This window comes from Hesperophylax consimilis, chromosome 11 (genome assembly GCF_061612785.1).
Source record: "Hesperophylax consimilis isolate HC1 chromosome 11, BYU_Hcon_1.0, whole genome shotgun sequence".
Taxonomy (NCBI): domain Eukaryota; kingdom Metazoa; phylum Arthropoda; class Insecta; order Trichoptera; family Limnephilidae; genus Hesperophylax; species Hesperophylax consimilis.
Genome location: NC_142846.1, coordinates 33,690,383 through 33,713,567, shown reverse-complemented (window position 1 = coordinate 33,713,567; position 23,185 = coordinate 33,690,383). Strand labels below are relative to the sequence as shown.

The following is a 23,185-nucleotide window of genomic DNA, read 5'->3' as shown; positions in this document are numbered from 1 at the left end:
CTCAACTGTAAAGTGACCCTGAGGTGATATCTCACAAAAGCGGCGCTATACAAATTATCCAATAAATATGGGTACTACCTACTCCCCCACTTGGCTGCGGGATAGTTAAGGTCAAAATCGCATCGCAATTATTCTAATAAGAATCATTTTAGAATGTTCTCCAGATACCCATCGATTGGTTAATACTGCAAAGAAATAATTTGCAAAAAGCGTATTTTAATGAAATTATTAAATTACCACCATCTATGAACGTTCAGATTATTACGAGCGTTGCTAAACCTTAAGTGATAAATAATATCGTATTTCTTGTTCGGCAATCTGATTGCAACGTTCGAAACGGACGGAAGTAGTCGATGTCGTTTCGTAAATGCGTGACAATGTCAAGCCATACAAATGCAACCAATTAATTGTATTCTCAGCACTATGGAGCTAGGCATCTACAATAGACAATCAACCGTCTGCTTATAGCGTATTTTTAGATTCTCTGGAAACGTAGCTGGCCAAACTGAACCAACCCTTGACTGTGCATAGAAACAGCCGGACCGTTTGGTGGATTCCCGTATCGTTGCAATCTTTAGAGCAAGGCGTGAGTGGGAATGCAGAACTTTTTCTACCGGTATTTCAATCGGAGTTGATCCGAAGAACTCGCTTCATCAATTGGTCCCTTCGGCACCGTTGCATAGTCGGAAAACACGCCAAACGCGAGCCTAACAATTGTACACGGTTGACAATTGTCTTACGATAAATTGTCGTTTCTACAAATCGTTTTTGGGTTCAACGGCTCGGCTGTTGAACGATTTGCAGGCCTTGTTTCCTCCCTCCTGGAATGTTCTCTCCTCAAAAACACCCTTCACACAGAATCCCAAAAGATTACGTTGGCCCTTGAGGTAAGTTACATTCCTCCTATGGCCCTCCGTGAGTTAGTGTAAAAAACCCTGGAGATGGAGAGACTCAGTCACTGGCAAGGAAGCAGGAGAAGCAGAGCTAATATTTAATATAGCTAATTTGATAAGAATCTCTTCAAATTATTTGTAATCCGTTTAAAATTGGATTGTAAGCCCTTAACCAACGAATTGATAGGTTTCCTAATAAACTTTCAGTAAAATACGAATGCGTTATCACGATGGCTGAACATGTGGTTATAAAAATTCAAATATTTTCGCATTTCGACATTGTATAAGGTGCATGAACACGTGTTCCGACATATTAGAAATTCGAACAGAGTTTATCAGGAAACGGCCTGCAATCCAGTTTTTAATCGGATTACGAACAATTTTAATAAATTAGCAACACTCATTTTTCTCCGTGCACGTGAAAACGTCTTTGTGAAAAAATCATCAAAATTTATTTTTCTGAATGCGACTCAGAAAAGTGAAAAAACAACTTCGTGTTAATGTTAAAATCATTACATTTAGGGGCAAAAATGAAAGACTTTGGATTGGAAATTAAAAGACGTTTCCTAGGGCTCGTTCGTACCGATTGGCGTGATGATTTTCATGGTGAAACTAAGGGTTGTTGATCCTTTCTCTTTTAATATGCCTCAAATACACTCTTGCGCTTGGCCTCGATTATGAAAGTAACTACAGAAGCTAATATTAAATTGAGGGAGTAAAAAACAGAGATATTTGTAATCATTGAATATATTTTCAAGAGATTTTCATTGATTTGGTATCGTCAGTAACAACAATTAATAACTAGTCCCCTTTCATAGTACGCACGGAGAAAAATGAGTTTTGCCGATAAATGTCTTCAAATTATTTGTAATCCGGTTAAAAACGGGACAGCAGACCGCTTCCTGATAAACTTTTAGTAAATTCGTAATAAAATATAATGACGAAATGTGAAAATGTTAGGATTATTATGAACACGTGATATTACGAATTTACTAAAAGTTTATCAGTATTACCAATAATTTGAAGACATTTTTAATAAATCAGCAATACTCATTTTTCTCCGTGTGTATTAATAATATTTTGCTTAATTATTACGAACAATGGCACTGAATTCATACAATTAGGTTTTACAGTAATCGGCAAACTCATCTATATATTGGAAGTAATTATTAATTTATAAACTAAAAAAAAATCTTAACCTAATAACAATGATTTGAGTCATGTGACGTATTGCTCACTGGTTTATACAAGTAATAAAACACTAACTAGTGGCGATAGGAAGATGATTTTCCTGTTTTGGTAACATTTAGACAATTTCAGATGTTTTTTTCTTACAATCAAATAAAATCATATCTCTTGAACAAGACAATAGGTACTAATAAATCTAAATAAAAAAATAGATCACGGTCTCAACTGAGAATCGAACCGAGTATCTCTGACATACTGGGATAACGTTTTTAACCACTCCTACCTACTTAATTATTATACATATGTCATTTTTATTGATCTCCTATTTCAAATTTAGAATTAACAATATTATCTTGTTCTTCAGTGATAAATTACATTGATGGGCAAAACCCTCAAAAGTTTTTAACCACTCGAGTGCTCGCGTCAATAACTGGAATATGAGTGTTTGGCGTTCGAGTTGGAAAATTTTCGACCTCATTTAAAAAAATCATTCCTCTGAATTTTTATAAAGAAACATATAAACTGATTATAATGCTATGTAGCCAATGAATTCAACTATATTTTGCCGCCTATCCTATATTTTTAGGATTTATAAAAAATATTAAAAAATATATATGCGCGAATTCAAAAATGGCATATTATGGCGTGCGATCACTCAAGACTTTTGCAAACTCATGTGGTTAAAGAAACGTTGTTTCAATAAAAAAATATACCTATTTTGGTTAGGTCTCAATAAAAAAATACTTTTTAAATCGTAATACGTTAAAATAAATAGGTAGTACTAGGTTCGCATACTAGAGAAATTAGTCGATCATAGTAGTTACTTATTGATTTCTCATCTATATAATAAACTATCTAAAAACTGTCTTAAAATATGTATATATGTATTTGCTTAATTTGTGTCACTTAGCTACAATAAGAAATATCTAGTAGGTACTTCAAAATAATACGACTCGTTGAATATGCCAGTTTTACATCCGTGGTGTCTCAAATGCGCTAATTACACTGCTCTTTCTTCGTCTGCCGAAATACTCCGCTTCTCTGAGAGTGTCTGGAAGAGCCTTGCCGTGCGTTTCAGGCAGCATCAATGTCAAAAAGGCTGCGATGATCGGCAAACCGCCAAATATCGCAGGAGGAAGCCAGAACTGGTAGGCGCTCAAACCAGCGACAAACGGAGCCAGCATGGAACCTACCCTCGCTATCATGGAACAAAGACCAATACCAGTATTTCGCAGAACAGTGGGGAAGATCTCCCCTGCAAATACGTAAACAGTAGGAAACGAAATGCTCATTCCGAAGATACCTGTAGAAGCCAAGATAATCTTAATCACCGTTTTAGTTTCTGGAGGTATGCTCAAAGGAAGTAAATCTATGATAACAATAGCAATCAAAGTACTTCCAGAGAGGATGTATGAGTAAAACAGGGTCTTCTTTCTTCCATAGATCCTGTTGAATGCTATTGAAGACAGTGTTCCAGGGACTTGAATAGCAGCAGAAATGGCAACGTTCACGAAGATGTTTCCTCCGATTTGTCCGATGAACTGGGAGACGCCGAAGAAGCATAGTCCGCAGGCCAGCCAGTCGAAGCACATGTAGATGGTCTTCATGCGCATGTTCCTCCTCCGGAATAAACTCAGCATGTTCTCCTTAGGCTCAGTGTTATCCCCAAGCATGTCGCTGGAGTCTTTCAACTGTTTGGCTATGTTTTCTGTCGGCATTTTGTTTCTGTAATAATAACAAAAATTTGACGATGGAAAATTTCCTTAAACTTATTTAAAAACAAAATGAACAATTTCGTGAAGTTTTTTTGTAAATAATAAATTGATTTGATCGTGTTTAGAATTTATTGGAAACTACTTTCCGAAAGGAGATGGTTACACAATTTCTTCATTTTATTCCAAGGAAATTTAATACGAAAAATTGTTATTTTTTACGCTTTGAAACGAGATTATTGCATGGAAAAGTGTATTTTTGACGTGTTGTTCATATTAAAGAAGCCATTTATTACATTTTAAATCAAAATATAAATAAAACCACGTGGAATTGGAGCGCGCTTTGCAAATAGATTTTTAAAAAATTGAGTTACGACGTTTTTCCTGTCAAATGTTAACATTGACCCTTTCAAATTCGGGATTTAAGCAAAACCTCACACCTTAATTGGATGTAGTTATGCACAGACGCATTTTGCGGCATTTGTGCATAAAACCTTCAAACCACCTGTACGTTATTTATGTCAATTTAAGTTAACTGAAATGTTTACTAATATAAAATTGAATTTCCACAAATCTGTTTAATTAATTTGGAACTTTGATGAATTCAGCAGATATAAATTTCATATTTATATGTAGGAAAATATGTAAAAATTCAATTTTTGCCAATTGTGGGTTGTACGCTTTCTGCATAACCACGTCTTCCAACCACGGTTCCAAAGTAGGTTTTGCCGAAGCATTTTTTTATTTTATTTATTTCTTCTTTATTAAATTTCTGTGCAATATTCTTACATTCTTGCTCCTTTTTCGAGGACCTCGGCCGCCTGTTCGTGTCTTCCCACTGCCAGGAGCCAGCGAGGAGACTCTGGTAGAACCCAGTAATAGACGAAGAGTAATATTGACGGTAAGGAGATCCACAGCTGAAGTCTGCTCCAGGAATCAGAAGTCAGGTAGCCAATACCCACCAGCGTCAAGTGGCCCAAGTTAAAGGGAATCTGGAACATGGATAATATGATATTTAACCTTTCGTTAGGCGCACCTGATCTGACAGGCACAGGCCGAAATCTTTTCAGATCCCGCTCTTCCAAGTACCTTTCCCTTTCCTCGTCTCCTCTCTCTCCCCACTACCTTCAGCCTCACAACATACACCCAATTGGGGATGCCATAGTCTCACTGGATCCAAACGGTTGGGAGCAGTTGGAACTCTTGTGAGGTAGGTCTTAAAAAATACAAATAAAAATACATCATGTAAAATCACCTCCCGAAGTTTGTGCACTTTACCCCCGAACACCCTGTATAACAAACATACAGAAGTATAATGATTAGGGTGCGACCAAGAACATAATTTATAATGTCCTTCAAACTTTCGTGAAAGTTTTTCGAAATTTGTGGCAATAACTCTATAACGCAGTTCCGCTACGCCAACATAAATGTTTTTATCCGTGTCACAATTTCTAATTAGAGGACTTAATTAGGTAATTATTAGGAGGGTCGAGGGTCATAAAGTAAACAGAGAACTTCGGTAAATTAAAAAGACTGTTAAATTATGCATTTGTCCACAGTCCACACCCAAATCTTTTCTTCTCTGTATATTTTATTCATAGTTTTATCAACTTACTTTCCTTGAATATTTTTATCATGGTTTCATTAATTATTTGAAGAATGAGTTTGATGACCTTGATCCGATCGAATTTTGAAATGACAGTCAAAATATTTTGTTCCTATCTCTCTAACTAGTAATAACATACATGCTTCTAAATATGATAAGCTGATGACCCTTTATATCTGTAGGTTATCTGTATCGGCTTGACAGTAGACAAGAATTATGAATGAAAACTCATCACATTTCACATGATACCTGAAGGAGGATTTCAGAAACTTCCCAGTACTGTTATCTTACTCTGGTGATCTCCAAGATGAGCATGAAAGAAGCAGCCGTCAATCCAACAATAAAACCTATCATTTTTCTCAAGAATTTTGCCTGAAACTTTAACACTGTACCTGAATGAGGATTCCAGCAACCTTCTGTACTTGACTCCGATTATCTCCATGATGAACACCAATGAGATGACTATAGTTCATCCAGTGGCCACGGCTCGCTGGTCGTAAAAGGGTGGTCAGTGGGGATAGAAAAGACTCGAGCGACTATGATATCATGAGTGAATCAGGAAATTTATGTATGAAAACTCTTCATTTTATCTAAGAATTATGCCTGAAAACAGCAAAAACTTATATTTCACACTGTACCTGAGAGAGGATTCCAGCAACTTCCCTGTACTTGAGTCCGATGATCTCTAAGATGAGCACGAATAACGTGATCTCGGTCACTTCAGTGGTCACTGCTTCAATGTGCACGATGGCCGCAAAAGGACGGTAAATGGGTGTTAGAAATATTAAACTCTTACATTCAATTTGGAATTAATAATTAAAGCTCATTACACTTCACACTGTACCTGGAAGAGGATTCCAGCAACCTCTCTGTATTTGACTCCGATGATCTCCATGATAAGCACGAATGAGGTGACCATGGTACCTCCAGTCGCTACGGCTACAATAAACCTGATGGCAGTGAAGGAGTACCAGTCAGGGCAGAAGGCAGCCAGCACTCCTGACGCTGCTTGGAGTACCACAGATACCAATAAGGGCCAACGTCTTCCATAGCTAAGAAAAAAAATCATTTTAGTATTTTTCTGAAACTGGATAGTAAGAATTAAGAATGCTCTCATTACGAGGTAAGTCAAGATTGGTTCTTTTTATAGGCCCACTATATAAGTGGACACATTTTGCCTCTCCACATTTTATCTGTCCACTTTTTAAGTGTGCACATTTTATTTGTCCACTACTAAAGGGGACACATTTTATTTGTGCACTGTCCACTATTTACGTGGGCACATTTTATCTGTCCACTATTAAAGGGGACACATTTTATTTGTCCACTATTTAAGTGTGCACATTTTATCTGTCCACTATTAAAAGGGACACATTTTATTTGTCCACTGTCAACTATTTACGTGGGCACATTTTATCTGTCCACTATTAAAGGGGACACATTTTATTTGTCCTCTGTCCACTATTTACGTGGGCACATTTTATCTGTCCACTATTAAAGGGGACACATTTTATTTGTCCACTGTCCACTATTTAAGTGGGCACATTTTATCTTTTCACTATTAAAGGGGACACATTTTAACTGTCCGCTGTCCACAATTTAAGTGGACACATTTATATATTTATATAAAATGAATGAGGATTATGATACTTATAATTTTATAAGTAGGTATTACAATTTGAAAGCATCAAAAATACAATTTTTGGTTGTGTACATGTCATGCGTAATTCAATGATCTCATTGAATTTAATTTTTCAAAATTCAATTTTAATTTTTTATTAATTCAGACAAGCGATAAATAACCTTCCTATAATATAATACTGTTAAAAGAAAATTAATGAAATAGTAAATTAGAGAATTTGTATTAATTATATCCCGTGATTTTTTGCGGATTTGCGCTTGTCATAATGTACTTGTAGCTAAATAATAATATTGTTATCTAGGGTTTAGAGCTCTGACTCTAAATAACTGCGTACGAAATATAGCAGAAATCAAACAATGGATAAGTGCGGCAAAATAGATACTTCAAAACTCCATAGCTCATCGTGTAAATAAGGTTGGGTACGAGCTGAAAATAGGAGCGTAGACCTAGAAATGACAAAAACAGTGGAAACCTTTTGACCATTAGAAACAAACAACACTTTTTCTACATTTTTGAGAAATCAAAAATATTGTAATTTGTAAAATTTATAAATTACAAAAAAATGTAGAACACGTGTTTTTGTCTAGCGGGTTTTTATTATCAGTGGTAGGTGGATAAATAATACATTTGTATAATCTACTTAATAATAAATTAATGCATTTCTTAAAATGCTTGCGTTTTGCGTATTTTTTTTAATTGAGTCCTGTTACACAAATTTATTTTATTTATTTATTTAGTACAGGTGATGATACAATGACACATGTACATATACATAAAAAAATACTTTGACTGCCCAACTAGGAGGAATTCCCGTTTTAGGACAGTCAAATTTAAATCATATAATAATTATATAATAAACATAATTAAAATTATATAATAATTATATAATAAACATAATTTAAATTATATAATAAACATAATTTAAATTATATAATAATTATATAATAAACATAATTTAAATTATATAATAATTATATAATAAACATAATTTAAATTATATTATCTTATTTAAATGCAATTATCTCTGTAAAAATATTATATAATATCACAGAATTTGGTTTTTTTTTAAACCACTATAAATATATTTAAAAATTGCAAATTTATATGTATATTGTGGTTTTATTTACAATAATTAATATTCTTAATTATCTTATTTACAATAATCAATATTCTTAATTATCTTATTTACAATAATTAATTATCTTAATTATCTTATTTACAATAATTAATATTCTTAATTATCTTATTTACAATAATTAATGATCTTAATTATCATATTAACAATAATTAATAATCTTATTTACAGTAATTAATATTCTTAATTATCTTATTTACAATAATTAATAATCTTAATTATCTTATTTACAATAATTAATATTCTTAATTATCCTATTTACAATAATTAATAATCTTAATTATCTTATTTACAATAATTAATAGTCTTAATTATCTTATTTACAATAATTAATAATCTTAATTATCTCATTTACAATCCAACAGTCCCATCTTAGATAATATATGTCCCCATTCATCGTCCGTTCTATCTCCTATATACGAGTATTTTGTTATTTTAATATGTATTTTGTTACGTTAGTATGTATTTTGTTGTTAGTATGTATTTTGCTATGTTAGTATGTATTTTGTTATGTTAGTATGTATTTTGTTATGTTAGTATGTATTTTGTTATGTTAGTATGTATTTTGTTATGTTAGTATGTATTTTGTTATGTTAGTATGTATTTTGCCCCTAAAAAGGAACGGTTGTTTCTAAATCAGTCTGCTTTAATATTTAAAAAATATGTAGTGGTTTGCAACGAAGTAAATTTAATTTATTTTGTGCCCATAATGGCTTTTACAAAAAAAGGTTATAATAATGTAGTGGAACAGGAATAAAAAAATAAAAATAAATCTTTTAAAATTACATAGACGCATGCAGAAGAAAATTATAATGCTAACCTTAATTGTAAGTATTACTGAGATATGTTATTATTGTCTTCTTGTAACTATATTCAATTACAATAACTCCTCTTTCAAACACAATCTAATGCTTCCATGGAAGAGTAGTATTCAAATCTTTTAATATGTAAAAACCCACTGTAAATACGATTTTATATGTATTTAAAATATTTCTTTAATAAACAATAAAAATGAAAAATTATTATTAATTTAAACACAAAGCTTTAGATACTTATAAACAGTAACTACCTAAATCTAGTGAAAAATCAAATCTTGAAACTTGAAACTTGAAGATATTCCATCTTCCGCATTAATGAATAATTACAGATGGTACTCTCTACTTAATTAAGTGACAACGCATAATAACTCAGTTACTCAAGTTGATAATATAGTACAAGTATTATTTAATGGTCCTGAGAGGAAACCGCATCTCAATGCACTATGAGAGAGACGATTGGCAATGGAGCGAAATAATAAATTGACAGAGTAAACGAAGAAATATGATATGTTATTGTAGGTATTGTAATGAATACAGTTCTTGTTATCTAAGATCTCGATTAGTTTCGCATTGTGCAATTAGTAGACATTATATAATCGGTCATAAAGACAATTAATAGACATAAAGATCTTGTTACAAATGAATCCATACAATAATACACCAGGAAATAATAATATCGTCGGCATTTATTTTTACTCGGGAGATATTTTCAATTTGTATGAATATTTCAGGCGACTAATTATTGCTTATAATAATTTGTTATCAAGAAATATTAATGATTACCTACCTAAGCATGAGTTTTAAAAAGTCTGACTAAAATTTGATCTGAAATGCATTTATGGAAACCATGATTTTAAATAATAATAACGATGCTTACGTAAAAATATACCAATTTTAAAAAAATAAAAGTTTGAAACAAATACACATCTAAGCGACAATAATTATGATGGACCATTTTTTGATGTTTTTTAAAAACCGAGATCTGTAAGCACAAAAAATGCTTGGATTTATTCTGAGCGTCGTGATTAATAAGGGCAAAGTACAAACCAGAATTACAAAAATCGGACACGAAAGCGCAGAGCACAAAATTCTACAGAGAATGACACTGAAAACAACCAGGGCCCCAACCCAAAACCCGCCCTTACGTCCTTCAGAAAAAATCTTGAAAGGAGAGCTTGTATCGATTTGATACTTGCAAGAGGTATGAGTAAAATTTAAAATAGGACAAATAAATAAAATAGAAACATCACTTTTTTCGATATTTCAACGTTTTTAGGTTAAAAAGTTGAATTGTTTTTAATGGGAAAAAAATCTTTTATTGAAAAATATATTTTTATGGGAAAATAAACATTGGAAGTTATTTATCTTCATCTTGTAGAATCACCTCCCGAAGTTAGCGCAATTTACCCCCGGACACCCCGTGTATACAGGGTGTTAAATGACGTACTTGACTTACTTTAACCAGTGATTCTTGACATTATTTGGAGTAAAAAATGCAAACAATTTTGGAGTCCGGTGACTTTTTTAAGACAAAATATAGAAAACAGTAGGAATTGGACATTTACGGTAGATGTGAGTGGTTTTACAGTGGTTTTTTTTAGTGGAGTTACTTGTCTGAGTGAACAGTCGAAGAATTTTAAAAAAAGTTTTGAAAAATCAAAATATGTACGAGTATATATAATTTCAATATAGGACAGTGAACAGAATCCAATATACGACTAACTTTTTCACGAAAATAACTGTGGCAGCATCCTATGCAGTGCCTATCTACAATTTTTTTGACTCACCGATCAGCAAAGAACCCGAAGATCATGTTCCCCACGAGGATGCCGAACATGAACATGGTTTGCGTAAGGTCCTTCATCCACGCCCTGCCGCACGTGAGGTCCCACTCCATCACGATCGTGTTGGAGAAGGTCTCACGGTCGTAGTCCCTGGCAGTGCAGTTTACGGAGCAGAACTCTTCTTCTGGGCCGGGGTCTTTGCAAAATACCTACAAATTATACACAAATGTTTTTGTTCAATAAGGGCTTCCAAAACTAAAGAGTTTAAGTGATGCAATTGGCAGTATTTGCATCGGTTCCGCGATAACTCAATGACAATGACAATTCAACACACCTTTAAAAGTAAGGTTATCCGGTCGCAGCTTTTCTGTTACAACTCTTGATAGTCACATGTCCCATGTATTTGATTCAATTCATTCCATTCATCATTGATCGTACTGCGTCTTTCTCAGGGGTCTATAATTTCTTTTTCAACAACAAACTCCCACGGTAGCATAATGCATAGAATAACAGATGTTACATACTTTTTTTAAAAAAAACGGTACGTTTAAATATTTCACAGCCGAGAGATCATAAAACACATCGCTCCCTTGAATGACCACATTTTTCTTAATGCATGTAGATTAACTAGATACTTATCACGATCGTTCCTACCAACAAAAAAATGTCAAGGTAGGGAGTGGGGGGACGAACCCATAAATCAATATATATTTTATATGAGTACAATGTGCGTGCCGCTAAAACTAAGAAACAAGTCCCGGTACGATCAAGGGATTTATGTGGTGTTGTAGCCCTCTATCCCCCATCCATGAAGGAGGTTACCGTTTTTACCCAAAGGGCGTGTTTTTGAAGATATAAGGGCTAGAAGTTTCGCCATCTATAAATTTATAGAACAGTCCAGAACATTCGAGAGCATTCCAAAACATTTCAGAATATTCCGAAACATTCTGGAATGATGTGAAATGTTCGGGAATAGTCTGGAACGTTCGGGAACATCTAGGAACATCCCAGATCATAATGAACTAAAATGGGATTACAGGCCGTTTCCTGATAAACTTTTAGTAAATTCGTAATCGTGACAATACATTGATATCTCTAAATAGTATAAAACAAAGTCACTCACTATCCGCGACTGTCTGTTTGTGCGCTTAGTTCTTCTAAACTTGGATGTAAAGAAAAGTCAAGCAACGCCACGTACACGTTAGCTAGTTAAACAATAAAGTATAGTATTCTTTTGTTATCTCAACGAAAGCCCACAGCAAAACGAGCCTGACTACTGTAAGTGGGTTTTCTGTATTCATCTCAATTCTCGTTCATCACAACCTTCTTCAATGCAATCATTCTGGAACTAAGTACCGTAATAAATATTGTATATTGTTCTATTACTCGTGTAGGGTAATAATAATTATATCTCCTCGGTGGACATATTCAACTCACTACTACTACCTATTGTAGGATATTAATTAAAAGTGTTTTTTTGTATATTTAACTAGGTGACACGGCGTTGCTCGGGGTTGTTAATGGTTTGGTGAAACGTTTTTTCAATAATATTAATAGAGGAAAGGAAGCATATTCGGAATACCATTTACATTTTAGGGTGCAGAAAATAAGATAAAAATGTTTTTACGAATAAAAGTCGATTTAAATGTTAAGAAACTAATAGTTTATTAGGAAACGAGAACAGAAATTAAAAAAAATATATTACAGTGCTTTTAAAAAATAAAAAATTAAAGAATGAGAAAAAATGCGTTTTTTTAAAAGTGCATGTAATTCGGAATAGTATATTCCAAATTATATTCACTTTTAATATTTCAGAATATAATAGTGTCTTGTTAATTATTTGCAATAATCACATACATACTCTTCTGTTTCGCATCCGGCACATTCATTGTGTACCCAGAGGTTGCACATTAGGCACTTGACCCAAAGTTCTCCCCTTACATCCTGACTGAAGGAGGGATGATTATATCAGAAGAGGAACTGTCATCAATTACTTCCGATGCAGAAGAATCCGAGTCAGTAGCAATATCTGTCGTTTTTTTCTTTTTGGAATTTTTTGTACCCTTGGGCTTGTTCTTGGCAGTCCTCTTTTCCTGTTCATCTATTAGTTGCTTCTTGTATGGAGAACCTGATATAACGGTTGAAACCGCTGATTTACGCCCTCTATTGGATGTTTTTTTCCTAGTTTGCGGAATCGGGGAAACATCAAATGGGGTAATGATAGTGCGTTTGGGTCTTCCACGCGAAGTCGACGGCTGGGGTTCAATCGCGACCAAGGAAGGACTTTGTTCTTCGGGTGGACTTTCCATTAAAGCTAATGGACGTGCTTCAACTTCCATCATGGGTGTTGTTGACGCTTCTGCACAATGCTGGACTTCAGACTCTTCAATTTCTGCAGCAAGAAAGTCAGCATCGCTAAAAATATGCCGGTTGAAGGGATAGATTCCACTAACTTTGAATCCATTTGCTGCAATCTCTCCGGTTTGGCATTTGCGATAAGCATTTCCAAATAACTCCGTTATGTCATATACTGACAAAGCTCGTGCGTTATTACGTAGCCACATACGAATTTCTTCGCTATAATAGGCCTTCAGAGGACTCATGAATGACCTGTCGAGTGGCTGAATTTTGTGTGTGCAGTGAGGAGGGAGTGATATTATGGAGACGTGATTCGCTCTAGCCAAATCTACAATCTCCAAGTTTTTTGTATGGCTATAATGACCATCCAAGATTAACAAAACCGGAGAGCTCTCGCTTGGTTTAGTTTTCTCCATGAAATGTAAAAACCATTGGGTAAATAGGTGAGTTTGTATCCACCCAGATGGATGACATACTCCAACAGATCCAGCCGGGGCTCCTTTCATGAGCTGTAGATTCATATTTTTGCGGGGGAAAATTATCATTGGAGGCACATATATGCCTGATGCGCTCATACAAACCACAATAGTTATAAGAGACCCTCTTTCAGCCGAAGTTAGTGCACCGGTTTGTTTTTTACCACGGCGTCCAATGATTTTCGGGATTTTACTTTGAACGATAGATAGTCCTGATTCATCTACGTTGAATATACGGTCGGCGGGGTAGTTTTTTCTGAATACACATTTTCTAGTATGTCGTAAAATGTGTCCAATTTTTCTTTGGTAAAACCGATGGCTCTTGCAAACGAGGTTCCTGTAGGTTTTCTCATAGATAACACATTTTTGTGTCTATTTAGGAAGCCTTTCAACCAGTATCTGCCAGAAATTCCCGATTTAAAAGGAGTTGGATGATTATTTTTAACAGCCACTTGATAAGACAATCGTCGGATATCCATTTGTGTTAGACCATAGAATTTTTTTTCCATTACAAGGGCGTAGTCTACCAATTGTTTTTCGAACTCTGCACTAAAAACTGGTTTTAGGCCAATTTTCTTTGAGGTTAAAGTCAAAGGGTCCGCATCTTTTTCAGATACGAGTCGAAACAAAGTAGTACGTGGGACTTTAAAGTGTTTAGCTGCCATCAAATATCCCATTTTTTTTATTGCGAACAGCACTAATGGCTTCACACATATCATTCGAATCCCACTTCTTCCTTTTCTGGTACAAATTTGGTGACGACATCTCTGTAAAATTAAATAAAAGTACTTAAAAAAAATGAATATAATTTGGAATACTATTCCGATTTTGCATCACATTCCGTATTCCGCATTAGCAACATATAACCTAAAAGATCTTTCTTATATCACATGTCAACGTATTAAAAAATGCAAAAACGAAAGCCATACTATAAAAATATAACTCTTTCTGAAGTGATTTCATTTGTAATGTTATAAAATAGTTTGGAATATGGGGTGATTATATTGGATTAAAAACTCACCGAAAAAGTTTTGATAGGAGCAACTTCACAAAACACGTCAGCATTCATCCGCAGACACAGGAGAACTATTATACCGGCCAAAATCAAGGCTCACAGCTTCGACTTTCAATAGTTATAATTATTACCGATAGATTCCGCCACCCGAACCGAAGATAAGACGGTATTCCGAATTACCAACAGTATTCCAAATACGCTTCCTTTCCTCTATAATTGGAAAAGAATTTACAGACATAAATATCACAGAAATAAAGAAAAAAAACCAACATTAATTCTTAAAAGCGTTGATAATGACTATAAGGATAACATGATACAAGACATTATTAAGCTGTCGTACCCGTAAATTAAATATACCATTCCTAAGAGAAAGTCCAGTTATATTCAATTTTTCAATTAAGTCCTAAATCCTGTATCTAAATTTCGCCAATAAACAATTAGATAATGTTGATTAAGTGTTAATCTCAAGTGACCTACCAGGTAAGTATTGTACTGTATATTTTCTCCATAAATAGTTAAGTAATAATATAGATCACTGTAGAAATAAATGTATTATAAGTTTGTACAGCGCCCTAGAGGTGTTTTTGCACAAAAACGGCGCTATACAAGTCATCCAAGTATTATTATTATTAAATGAGGATATCAAGGCTGTAATGCCAGGAAAACTAGAAACTGAGATTGTGATAAAAAATGTATTTAAGAAAAAATATAATAACACATCAAATTACATGATAGAAGTCGATATTGAAATCAGAAAAAGACTGATATATACCGGGAAGATATACGTAGGATACCAAAGAGTACTAGTGGAGGATGCCAACCCTCTGGTACAATGCTACCATTGCTTGGGATTCGGACATACAGCAGCTAGATGCTAGATGTCTACATCAAGAAAAGAAGAAACCAGTATGTATGCATTTATGAGCTTGTGAAAATTTATATAAAGACTGTGGTAAGAAGGAGAAAGATCCAAAGTGTAAAAACTGTGATGACAAAAATAAAAATATGAAATGAAATACTGATACCAGGCATACAACGAACGACAAATTTAATTACAATGTGTATAAAAAAATGTATATTTTAGCAATAGAAAAGATAGAATATTGACAAATAATTAAATTTAAAAAAGTATCTCTATTTTTAATGAATGCATTTAAAATACACATAACTAATTCTTATTTTTTTGATAAATTAATGTTTTTAAGACAAGATTTTATTTATGCATAGCACAAAGGATAACAATTATTTTTATAAGCAATAATTGTTCGCCTGAAACACTCATCCACATTGAAAAAATCTCCTGATAAAAAATACATGACGCCAACGGGACTCGAACCCGTGTCCATTCGATTTCCGGTCGAAAGCTCTGACCACTGAGCTATGGAGGCTTATCTCTTACCCGCGAAATTATTCAATATATGCTAGTGTTTCATTCAACAAATACTGCTTGTTACATTTTTTTTTTCACCTGAGAACAACCAACTTTATTTTATATGAGAAAGGCATTGTAAGTGCTAACTCTCTCACTAGATGGCGTTGAGATAAATTGTCTACATCTCATACAGGACCCCACCGAGAGACAGCCTGGGTTCTCACTGCCTCGCAAAACCTGGTCCGCCATCAATAGGTTAAGGTGCTCCCATAGCCGCTGTGCCCACATGATGCACAGATGGGGCCTTAAAGAGTCGGCGATGTGTGAATGTGGTGCGGTGCAGACTACCGAACATGTGGTCAACGAATGCCCGCTCCATTCATTCCCCGGCGGGATTGATGAGGTCCACATGGCGACGCCTGAGGCCCTAAAATGGCTCGCAGATCTAGATGTCCCCCTCTGACCCCCCACCATACGAAAGAAGAAGAAGAATGAAACACTAGCATATATTGAATAATTTCGCGGGTAAGAGATAAGCTTCCATAGCTCAGTGGTCAGAGCTTTCGACCGGAAATCGAATGGATACGGGTTCGAGTCCCGTTGGCGTCATGTATTTTTTATCAGGAGATTTTTTCAATGTGGATGAGTGTTTCAGGCGAACAATTATTGCTTATAAAAATAATAACTAATTCTGCTTTAACACTTGCTACAATATGAAATATCATACTCTTAATGTTTCTCTTTATAGACATATAGAGAATTATAATAAGACATATTATACACTTAACATTTTTCTTTATTTTATTTACTTTAACCTATTTTCAATCAATACAATTAAAATACATACTTTAATTTTTTTATAAAACAAGATACAATATGATATATTATAGACTTTTTTTACCTTACTCAATATAATTAAAATAAATTATTTTAATTCTTGCTCCAAAACTTGACATAATATGGAATATTACAGACTTAACATTTTTCTTTACTCTATTTTTTATCAGCACAATAAAATGATTATAATTATTTATTGCTCTAAAACCCACCACAATTCGAAATATCATGAACTTGACATTTTTCTTAAGGATGTTTTAGGAAATGATCGTTGGCGCTTGCTTACCGCCACCTAATCAAGTATGCGGGGACATTGGAGGTCTAGAGTCCTTTTTTATGAAATTGTAGAGTCATTTATACCCAAAAATTAGCTTTCTTGCGAGAGCCCCGAAGGGGTGACAATAAATCACCTATACCGGGACGGGAAAGTGGTGGGTCCCTCCAATGTCTTTTTTGTTTCAATTTTTTCCTTTGAGAGTGGTTAATAATATTTTCAATGATTAACTTATATAATTACTTGTGTTGGTGGCGCCAGGAAGATGATTCCCATTTGATGCCAAGCTACTCCAAACTTGACCATGACGATGGCCAGGCAGGTCCAAGTCTGCCATTTTCCTATGGCTCCAATACTCTCTTCGATTGGGTCGGTGGGCATTTGTGCTGGATGTGACTTCTTGAAGTCGTTTTTGTGTACTGAAATGAATATAAATATATTTATAATCTTTGAAGATATTCATCTTTTGAAATAAGTATTCAATTGGTCAATGAAATTATTGGTTTCTACAACGTTTACATTATATTGTATTAAAATGGGTACGTTTCTGGCACCCAGTCAGGAGAAGGACGTGATTGGTCGCAATAGATTGAAACATGGAGCAGTATCTCGATAAGACAGAGGGTATGGGTTCGATCCCCAGTTGCGACAGTTACCTTTTTATCATATGTGTCTTGTCTGTTTCATGTTTTATTTAGATATATCAATATTTTTAACTTCTTCTTCAATCATTAAATAATAAAATTGATGTAATTATGGGAACTTACTGATTTAATATTGTTAATATAGTGTAAAGATACAATATATTTTTATACCCAAAAAATTTTTGAAAATTAACCTAGACATATATAGTTTTACATTAACAATCACAAATAACGTTTAAAAAACATTTAAACATTTCACCGGTGTTTGGGCACAATGCATTCTTAAGTTTATGATACTAAAAAAACTTCAATAACTTTTCAGGATGTTTTTTTTGTATTAACTGATCAGTCATCTAAATAGTTAAAATGATAAAATCTCTATTATCTCTAAATAGTATAAAATTAAGTCGCTATCTGCATCTGTTTGTTTGTGCGCGTAATTCTTCTAAACTATGCAACGGGTTTTGGCAGGGTTTTCCCTATCCTTTCTTCCAAAAGGTTTTTATATATAATACATTCGTTTTATATTTATAAAAAGTAGAAAAAAATCGATGTTTTGCAATTAAGTAAAAAAATATATTTTCAAGCGCTTACATTGCTAACACTGGCTATACCTTATGAGATACCTATATCAAAAAGTAATACAAAATTATGTATCTTAAAACGGTCTACAGGAAAGTTCACGGTGGTATATGTCTATCTCCTGAGGATAACTCGCGTCCGTCTGTTTGAGCGCATAGTTCTTTTAAGCTACGGAACGGATTTTGATAGGGTTTCAACTATCATTTAGAGAATTTCTTAAGGAAGGTTTATATATATAATACATGCGTATTATATTTATAGAAACTAGAGAAAAGTCGAGCAACGCCGTATTATATTTATAGAAACTAGAGAAAAGTCGAGCAACGCCGTATTATATTTATAGAAACTAGAGAAAAGTCGAGCAACGCCGTATTATATTTATAGAAACTAGAGAAAAGTCGAGCAACGCCGTATTATATTTATAGAAACTAGAGAAAAGTCGAGCAACGCCGTATTATATTTATAGAAACTAGAGAAAAGTCGAGCAACGCCGTATTATATTTATAGAAACTAGAGAAAAGTCGAGCAACGCCGTATTATATTTATAGAAACTAGAGAAAAGTCGAGCAACGCCGTATTATATTTATAGAAACTAGAGAAAATTCGAGCAACGCCGTATTATATTTATAGAAACTAGAGAAAAGTCGAGCAACGCCGTATTATATTTATAGAAACTAGAGAAAAGTCGAACAACGCCATATTATATTTATAGAAACTAGAGAAAAGTCGAGCAACGCCGTATTATATTTATAGAAACTAGAGAAAAGTCGAGCAACGCCGTATTATATTTATAGAAACTAGAGAAAAGTCGAGCAACGCCATATTATATTTATAGAAACTAGAGAAAAGTCGAGCAACGCCGTATTATATTTATAGAAACTAGAGAAAAGTCGAGCAACGCCATATTATATTTATAGAAACTAGAGAAAAGTCGAGCAACGCCGTATTATATTTATAGAAACTAGAGAAAAGTCGAGCAACGCCATGTACACGTCAGCCAGTTTATAATAAATCAATTATTTAATTACTCCCGGATGTACAGGGGAAACTTATTTGCTCTCTCGTAACATCACACTTATATTTTAGTCATAAGGTCATGCCTTCAGTAACACCGATATCATATTGTAATATATCATTGCTGCATGTATTTATTATTATTATTATTTCAGAAAAATAGGTCGTTTTTAAGAGAGATTATTCTCTCTTCAAGTTTATACTAGGGCCCGCGAATGAGAACACTTTATATGTTCGCCGTATGCCCTTGTCATTAAACACACCACAGTTTATGGTCTTGCACAAAATCATAATATTTATGATTATTTTCATGTCATGGTCTATTTAGCGTTGATTGACGGCTTGTTTATTGTACAAACAAGAGGATTGCGAAGTTATTTCATTATTTTGTGACGTATTGAGTAAATATTACGCATTAAAACAAGTTATTACTACCTACAACATGAAATAAATGATAACTGCATAATGAAAGAACTCTCTTTTGTAGGAAAAAGCCTCACCGTACAACTTACGATTAGAATAATAACATAAATGTATTGGTAACAAACAAATGATTGAGTATTGGAGAGTTATAAATCAAATTGATGATTTGTGTAGAAAATATTTGGCTTTTCCGGAAACTATAGAACATATTATATCGGGATGTTCTATATTAGCACCGTCCGAGTATACATTTAGGCACAATCAAGTTTTAAAAATAATTCACCAAAGTTTGGTAATTAAACATAACTTGATTGACTGCCGTAATATAATACCATATTATGAATACGAATCAAATTCATTTTTTGAAAACGAATTTTATAAAATATATTATAATAAAACTATACTAACAGACCGAACGATTAGTCATAATAGACCCGATATAGTAGTTTTAAAGGCCAAAAAAAAACAATAACTTATATCATTGATGTCGCTATTCCAAATTCCTGTAATATTCAAAAATTAGAAAATACACAGATTTAGGAAATGAGATAAAAAGAATTAGGCATTCTCAGACTATAAAAATATTTCCATTCGTTATTTCGGCTACTGGCATTATACCTAGCTCTCTCATTAAAAAATTAGGCGTATTAGATCTATCAACAAAATTATATATAAAGATTCAACAATCGGTCATTTTGAATACATGTAGGATAACGAAAGATTTTTTAAATATTTATGTTGAGGGATCAGTAGGATTTATAGGCCCTGTTAGAAGTTCTACCGAGTCGAACCCGTGATAGAAAATGTATAAACGAAGTGATATGAAAATATCTGGAGTCGGTGAATTATTTTCCCATTTGATCTCTGATCAGTTGACGTGTTGTTCTTGTATTGTTTTGTATTTATTTGGCTTATATAATGCACTTGCATAATGTTGATTGACTAGATGATCATTTGTGGAAAAGTGTGTGGAAGGGTTTAGTTTTTCCTATGGGGAAGATTTAACCCGGACACAAAATCGGAAGTTTAAAAAGGTTATAATATTTATATTTTCGATACTGAAAATTCGGGGTGGAATTCCATTATAGCGACATATTGAAACAATTTAAATAGTTTTCTACAAAATTTGTGGAAAAAAAGTTTAAAATTGTTTCAATGTTTCATTATTATTGGATTTTACAGCGGTGACATACCAAACATAAATACGAAGTTGACATTCAATTTACCAAGTGTGATGATTTGTCTATTTAATGTATAGTGTTTCCTTTCCCTGCAACCTAAAACAATGGGAATATTCTAGATACAGGCTCATTCCTTCGCTTCCTTTCATTTAAATGACCTCCACACTGCAACTCTAAAGATACCATACAAAGATATCATACCATAGTTATCATACATGGGTTCCGAATGAAACCATATAACCTCCTTTGTAATGAACTATCGGGGTGGATGAACGATTTGAAGAATTTCGAATGATCGAGAAATAAAAAGCAATTAAATAATTACTTTAACAACAGACTTCAAATCGTTAATAAATAATGTCTTGTTTTCTTATCAAAAGACAGCTCCGACACTATTTTATTCCCGTGCCTACAATATATTGTTAACTGCCTATTATTTTGACTAACAAGTGTACACTTTTGACCCTTCACGATAAGACTCAAATAGGTCAAGAAAGCGTTTGGTAATATCAACCTTTTCAATTTCTAAAGGTGTTTTATTATTATCGACACTGGACAGTGGAGAGTCCCGTCCAGTTTTAATGACACGCGTTATGATTATGAGTAATGAACTGTAACGTGTTATTGAGAAAGTTAATTGCTTGTTGAAAATGCAGAGATTTATTCGAAATTAACTTATGATTAGCGTAGAGAGTGGGTGGTACGCAATTATGATGAAAGTGCTACGCAAAAAGGATATTGCATTAATTTAAAAGCAAGAGAATGAAAGACGAATGACTTTTTAATTATATCCACAGATGACCAGTTGCATCAAGAGGGAAGCGGATTGTACCGGAATATATTATAATATGCTGTGAATAATTATATTCTAACCCCAAAACGTTTATCGTCAGAGAGGAGGCCGTATCAAAATTATCTCCTGTGAATATTTTAGTCATAAACCCCCTATAGACTACTCAATTAGGTTGGTTTCCGTTGTGTGTCAACCTCATGAGCGTTGCGTACAAACCACGCGATGGTTGGTTCTATTTCGTCAATTGGTCCTGTGGGAAATACAAGCAGCATGCCTCCTACTTTAACAAAAAAAAACAAATATTTGCGATTGCTCTAGTAAACCAATCAAATTGTGTGGCTCGTAGGGGGTTTTACATTCATCCTTAACCCGATTAACACATTCGCTCAACCATATTGTATAAACTGTAGCGCCCAATAGCGTACCTACTTATGACACGCGATACTTATTTTTCGATGATAATTATGAATTCTTACACGGAAAAAAGTGAGTATTACTAATTTATTAAGAATCTCTTCAAATAAATCGTAATCCGGTTAAAAATGGAATTTCAGGCCCGTAACGAATGGAGTGATATGTTTCCTGATAAACTTTTAGTAAAATACGACTACGAATGTGTTTTCACTCTGTCGGAACACGTGTTCAATGCCTTTTTATAAAAAAAATCACATTCGTTTTTATATATTATAAAGGCAAATGCAGGAGTATGATCACGTGTTCCAGTATATTATAAATTTATTAAAAGTTTATCAGGAAAATGCCTGCAATCCCGTTTTAAACCGTATCACCAATAATTTGAAGAGATTCTCAATAAATTAGTAATAAACATTTTTCTCTGTGAAGGTAGGTATATCTGTTACCTGTTAAATAAAAAAATTCGTCGTTGGTTTCAGATTAATATTTTAGCTGTGGTATATTGGTTTTGAAATGTAATTTTTATTTTATAGACTACGTAAGGAGTGGGTACTTTGGGAGTAATTTTATGAAAATGACCTCTGAAAACGGGTTACATAGTCATTTTCAAAAGTATTACTAAAAGTAAAATATTAAAACATTCTTGAAGTGAAGTATTACGTAACTGCGATATGGAAATGAATAATTAATATTTAAAAAAATCTTATTTGCATAACTTGCATTTCCAAGTTTCGGATTGAAAACAAGTTTTAAATATAAGACCCGTCGGTGGTAGAGATGACATCGCGTTTGGGTCCCACCGAGGTGTAGGACCACCAGAGGAATTGAACACACTACACGTTCAATTCCTCGGCTGGCTAAGTCCTCCATCACAACACAAGCAACATTTTCCAATATTGTAGTGTTAGTAGGAGGTTTTCAAATATGGTCAGGTTGTTCGCAACCCGGGAATGTTTGTTTTTCTTTTAAAATAAATTATAAATGTATATTTTAAATACAATAATGATTTCGTTTTGTTTTACGG

General features: G+C 33.7%; 1 protein-coding gene across 3 annotated transcripts in view; it reads right to left on the bottom strand.

Annotated features, from left to right (window-relative positions):
* Positions 1-1,639: 1,639 nt before the first annotated feature.
* The window catches only part of LOC149420061 (organic cation transporter protein-like), a 38,306-nt gene continuing 16,760 nt past the window's right edge, over positions 1,640-23,185 (bottom strand). For all 3 annotated transcript variants that reach the window (XM_089637464.1, XM_089637465.1, XM_089637466.1), the window contains exons 3-7: positions 17,354-17,529; positions 10,782-10,987; positions 6,244-6,451; positions 4,583-4,785; positions 1,640-3,806 (exon numbers count right to left, since the gene is read on the bottom strand). In XM_089637464.1, coding sequence (XP_089493590.1) covers positions 3,053-3,806; positions 4,583-4,785; positions 6,244-6,451; positions 10,782-10,987; positions 17,354-17,529 — 1,547 coding nt within the window. In that variant the 3' untranslated portion in view covers positions 1,640-3,052. The remainder of the gene's footprint in view (positions 3,807-4,582; positions 4,786-6,243; positions 6,452-10,781; positions 10,988-17,353; positions 17,530-23,185) is intronic.